Below are 5,704 nucleotides of genomic sequence, written 5' to 3'. Positions count from 1 at the left end.
TGGTATGGGACATGTTTAAAGCGCCTAGCCTAACTCGCGCGTTCCATCAGCTTTGGAGTTTTTGGCGTACTGGTATTAGGTAACTACGATTTGGTATCAATGCTGACGGAACACATTTGGCCCTTTAAACCTGTCCCATACCAAGCTGGGTCCTACCTAATTCCATACCTAACATACCTACTTAGGCCCCAACTTGTGACCGTAACATCATTTCCTTTTGATTAATCCTAGGTAAAATAGAATTCAGCAAATATTTAAGGAACTCAGATAAGTTTGAGTGATAAAAAAAATAAAAAAGTCAATAGCTGGTTTGAAAAGGAACCCAGATGAGCTTGAGCCGCATTTGATCTACTTTGATTGAAAATTGTACTGACATACAGTGATTCTTCCTTCATATGGACTTTCACATAAGAACATTATTCATTAATCTCACTCGCAATTGTTGGAAGATTGACAATTTGGGTGCTACTCATTTTATTCAATGAACATCTCCTTTTGATTAATCCTAGTTAAAATATATTAGTTTCATTTCTATTTATCAAATATTTTCTAGTAGATCTCTCGTTCCGATTGCTCGTAAACCCGGTCACGTCCAAAGCTGCTCCCACGATGAGCCTAAATTGTTGCCGTCGTCGAGGAATCCGGTGTTGTTGGTCTGAAATAAATTCGGATTAGTTGGAAAATAATTTTCGGCGAGCTGCGGCGGCGGCGAAGAAACCTGCTGAGAATGTGCCATTTCCATACATATAATGGCCACAAGGTTGGCTTGTTGGCTCTGCATATTAATAAGCTCACCCTGCGCCTTGGCGAGTTGACTCTGGAGTTCACTCACTTGTTTTTGGAGGTGACATATTGCCCCAGCGCACCCGTAAACCGGGTCTCGGATCCTAGCATTCGCCTCGTACACCATACTGCTCACCGCGTCGGCCCTGTGAGACTCTGGAAGTTCCTGAAATCCAAAGAGATTGAACATTATTAATACTAACTAGAGTAATAATTAACTTAAAAACCATGTTTGGACTCAAATATTGTAACATTAAAACTCGCCGAGTTAACTCAAAACTTGTCAGAAATCGACTGAATTGGCCAGGAAAACCACTTGACTCGGCGCCCAACTCGTCATGCATAAAAAGTAAAAACAACCCATCAAATGATTCGAAAGCTGCAATCCTCTGTTTACACTCTGTTTCTTTTGACGTAAAATGGGCATAGAAAAAAAGTTTTTGCTCATTTTTTTACTTCAAAATGGGCATCAAATTTATTCTACTTCCATTTTAGGCCGATTTTAAATGGGCATAAAACAAAGTTTACGCCCATTTTCCCACTTAAAATGGGTGTAAAATTTGTTTTACCCCCATTTTACAGAGAGCCTTGGTATAAAATAATGCTAAGCAAGCACTGTAACATTCACTTTCTATATATTACAAAGTAAGAAATACAGTCATATGGCTAAAACTAATAAACTTTAATAGGAAAATGTCTTCGAATTTTTATGAAGTCAGAAGTCACTCATTTGAGTCGACTCGGGTCGACTCGAGTTTTCGCGTTTTTAACCTATGGTTAGAATGCAATACCTGCAAGAACTTGATGATGTTGCTAGCACCAAACACTCTATGAGCTGTGGTGAACTTGAGGGGTTCAGTAGGAGGGAAGTAAGGCGCGAGGACGCATTTGTCAATGCATCGGCGCCGGAGAATTTTGCAAGCGGCGCAAGGGCTGACTATCACCGGTGGCGAAGGTTGGGCGGGAAGAGGAAGAGATTGACCGGAAAGAGGGGGAGAAGATGAAGAAGAAGAAGAATAAGGGGGAGGAGAAAAAGAAGAGGTTGTTGTTGTAGTAGTGTCATTTCCCTCCATTTTTTTCAGATGGAAATAAAGGAAAGAGGCAGTGAAAAGCTAAAGGAATGAAGTTTAAGAATACTAATATGGATGGGGAGTTTGTAAAGCCAAGCATTAGATGTAAATATATAGGGCGTGAAAGCTCATGAATAGGGAGGCTTGATTATGTCACAGTATGAAAAAATTGAGGTCAGCTTTTGAAATTCAAGAGGAGTCTAGACTTCTGTAATTAGAGAATGGAAGGTAGCCCAACTCACCACCCAAATTAGTGGGCCTCCACCCAATTGGTAACACAATTGTGGGTTTGTACGGGCGATCAAAACCGTTCATTGGGTAGGCTTGCCGATGAGCTGAAATCAGACAGCTGATCAGGCGATCTCGAGTTTTGACGGTACGGATGATTTCGAACCCAATTGATTCGACAGTTAGGCTTGTTCTTTTCTTATCTGAATTCGGTATGAGTTCTTGGAAGGTAATTCTTGGCCCATGTGGGGTCCGATAGTTGGTAAGCTTCTATCATAGTACACTTGGAGATTAGGTTGCATCAACAATTTGGGTGGTTGGGAAGGCTACCAAACCAAGCTTAGTTTATGTCAAGGTGAAACTATTGGATGGTATGTCACAAACTATGAGATTTGGTTACCAACAGATTCAATGAGAAGCATGATCCGGGCCCACCCGCATGATGTTAGCATGATCTAGAACATTCATTTGATGGGCCCACTGCGCAGATCTTGTAAGATGAAAATCGGAAGGATCTGAGTGCATCCCACTACTTTTTCTCGGATGGATGGATAGGATTGTCGATTTTGAGACTCTGACATCTGATCGATCCATCCCACTAAAAAAACGGCTGGATCATGTCGATATGATTTGGGAGGACCCAGATGAAGCTTCTCAGCTTCTCATAGTATTTCTATGAGAGGGGGACAAGTAGATGCATGGTTGGATTATCATAAGTACATACATATAAGGTGGGGATTGGATCTTGTAGAAAGAATTAATATAAAAAAAGACCTCGTGGGTCACAAGTACTCGTGGGTAGCTCCATGTCTTTTCTAAAAGCATTTGTTAATAGTATGACCAGACCCCAAACAAACCTAATCTTCCTAACCTTTTGAATAATGTGGCAATCTTTAGACAATGACTTGTGTACATGGCTAAGTCTGCCCTTGTGGGGCTTTTGTTGGGTGAGATACTGGTCTCCTCGTTGCCCACGTGAAAGTCTCTCTCTCTCATTGGATGTTAAGTCTCCCTCTATTTTTTTCTCCTCCAAGGAATAATGATAACTTATTTCTTTCCAAGTGAACCCCGTTTTCTCCCCGTAAGAAGAAATGGGCCTCAACGTGGTGACCGGGAGGGAAAGTCGTTAAATATTTGGATGTTCCCAGTGGTGACCGGAAGGTAAGTCGTTAGAAATTTGGACCCCCTCCCCCCAAAAAAAAAAAAGACAAAAACAAAAACAACACTAGACCTTTAATCTCTTCGATATCATTTCGAGTCTTCTGCGTGAAGTAAAGAGGGAAAGACATAAAAAAAAAAAAGAGTTAGATTAGGGTGTCAGATCCATAGGATCCACTTATGTCTTAGTCACAATCCATTCAAATCCCTTTTCGGTTGGATCGGATTTTCGTGTGTTTTTGTTACGATCCATTTCAAATCAGACCGTCCATCGGAATGTCCTAGTAGGTCTTACTTACTCCTAGTAAGGTTGTCAACGGACCCATATGGATCCTTTGGAACGAAGGATCCGAACGTTAATGCATAGGATTTGAGCATAATAGTTGGATTAATATGAAACGATGGACGGTGGATTGAAAATGGATTGTGACTGATGGACAAGGCGATTCAAAATAGTTGGATGTGAAAATAGATTAAGCCCTAATTCTGTTCAATGTAAGTAGGACCTAGAACACTCCAATGGATGGCGTGATTCAAAATGGACTGATTCAGACTGAGAATGTAGAATCGGAAAAAGCCCTTCAAGATCCGAAACTTAAAAAAATTATTTGTAGGGCGAGTTGAGAGATAGGAGGGAGAGGGAGAAAATTGGGAGGATGGGAGTGAGGGAGAATGGGAAGCTCCTTAAAAGTAGGGAAACCAAAGTAAAAAATTTAAATAGGTATTATTTTCATTATTTTTTAGGTGATTGTCGATGCTCTCTTGACTCCCACCAACTCAAGTCTCTCCCTCTCCCGCTCCCTCCTCCATCCCTCTCACACACATAGGCCAATGATTATTCCATGGAAGAATTTTCCGTGGTTGCCAAACATGCCCTTAGAACCCATAAATTTCCTTGGAACATAATAAGATCGAGCATACTTCTACAAACGATAGCCTAGGGGTTTTGCTTGGCATTTGGGTGCCACATCAGCAAAATCCATTGTTTAGTTGCCAATATAGCATTGAAATCCTTGTAGACTACCAGAGATGTCTCATGGTTAATCATCGTTTGTCTGCTGATGTGTCACCCTTGTCTCCTTACAAAGAAATCGGAGCCTAAAACGACAGAAAGGTGTTTTTTTTTATAGATTTCTTGGGAATGATACTTTCTCTCTTTATCTCTCTTCCCTCGCTCTATAACACTCCGTATGACTACTCTACAAGGTTGACAACCAAACATTAATTTTCACTATTCTATGAGATAAGTTCAAGTTAAATCCAACGCTTATATTCATGTTGACTACACCATTACTCTATGAGGTAAATACCTGCAACCAAACAGACCCTAAAAAATCTCAGTGTAGAGAGGACTGCCAACACAAATACAACGTGCCTGATTGCCACCTACACTGGAGCTGGCTGTCCCATGTAAAGAAAAGGGATGAATCTATCATTTCCCTACTATAATTAAGAAAAATGCTAAAAAGACATATTAGACAATTTCTAGGCAGTGGATGGATGTGGCTGAATACATTGATCGATGGTTGTGACTTCGGGTTTCCAAGTAGAGTCAAACTGTTGATATTTTTAGTCATTTTTTTTCGCTTAGATGTGATGTTTGCACATGGGACTAAGACAATGTGGATAGCCTTGTGATGATTTCCACTATAAACATTCTCGATTACACATAAATGTCCCCCAGTGAGACCCAAAAATTGATCATTAGGACATAATGATTGTTCTCCCACATTGATTGTCCCCAAAATTAATGAATGATAATAATTTTTGTACCCTCGATTGTGCATGGATACTTAGGTCTAATTAAAGCGCGCCTCCCCGTCATTAGATGGAACTTTGACATAGGTCAAGAGACATTTTCTCCAGTAGCCAAGGTTCTTTTGTACAGCTTTTTAGGAATATTAAGTGGGTAGTTTAAGTGCAGAGTGTGGCCAAGAAGGTCCACACGGCCAACAGCTGGGCGCCGTTTTCCACTCCGGCGCCACAACCTCGTGGTTGGCCACCCTTCTACAGCTAAGTGAGGAACAAGTCACTGTGTTGACTCTTCCTTTTCCTCCTCCCTTTCGTCTTTCTCTTTTGTCTTTCTATCATTCTCTGTTAGAAAAATGAGAGATTACGCGTTTTAACTAGGTGTCAAACACCTAAGTTTGGAAGCTGCGATCACTTTTTGGCCTAACCCATTTCAATAACTCATTTGCTTCCTATGTGGGTATCTAAAATATGATATGATATTTTTTAAGAAAAATCCAAGAAATATTTCGGAAAATGATATATTCGCCCCCTTTTCTTCACCTCCTTCCAGTGTAAAAAGAGTGGTCATAAATACACTGAAGGGGGTGGCCCGGCAAAGAAAAGGTGGAAAATATAACATTTCCCTAATTCTATGGAGATTTTATATGATGTGTGCGCGTGATCCAAACTTTTCACTTGATGGGCCACCAATTAAATAAGTTGTACCCCAGAAA

At 40.6% G+C, this 5,704-nt stretch overlaps 1 protein-coding gene across 1 annotated transcript; it reads right to left on the bottom strand.

Moving 5' to 3' along the window:
* Positions 1-401: 401 nt before the first annotated feature.
* Positions 402-1,958, bottom strand: LOC143885276 (LOB domain-containing protein 1-like). The gene is made up of 2 exons (XM_077389365.1): positions 1,575-1,958; positions 402-949 (listed from the first exon to the last, which is right to left on the bottom strand). Exons 1-2 carry the CDS (start codon positions 1,854-1,856, stop codon positions 587-589), a joined length of 645 nt encoding a protein of 214 aa, XP_077245480.1. The 5' UTR covers positions 1,857-1,958; the 3' UTR covers positions 402-586.
* Between the last annotated feature and the right edge of the window lie 3,746 nt (positions 1,959-5,704).

Source organism: Tasmannia lanceolata, unplaced genomic scaffold, assembly GCF_043159265.1.
Source record: "Tasmannia lanceolata isolate RefF3 unplaced genomic scaffold, GAP_Taslan_0.1 ptg000002l, whole genome shotgun sequence".
In the NCBI taxonomy this organism is placed as follows: Eukaryota; Viridiplantae; Streptophyta; class Magnoliopsida; order Canellales; family Winteraceae; genus Tasmannia; species Tasmannia lanceolata.
This window is presented reverse-complemented; position numbering and strand designations above follow the sequence as displayed.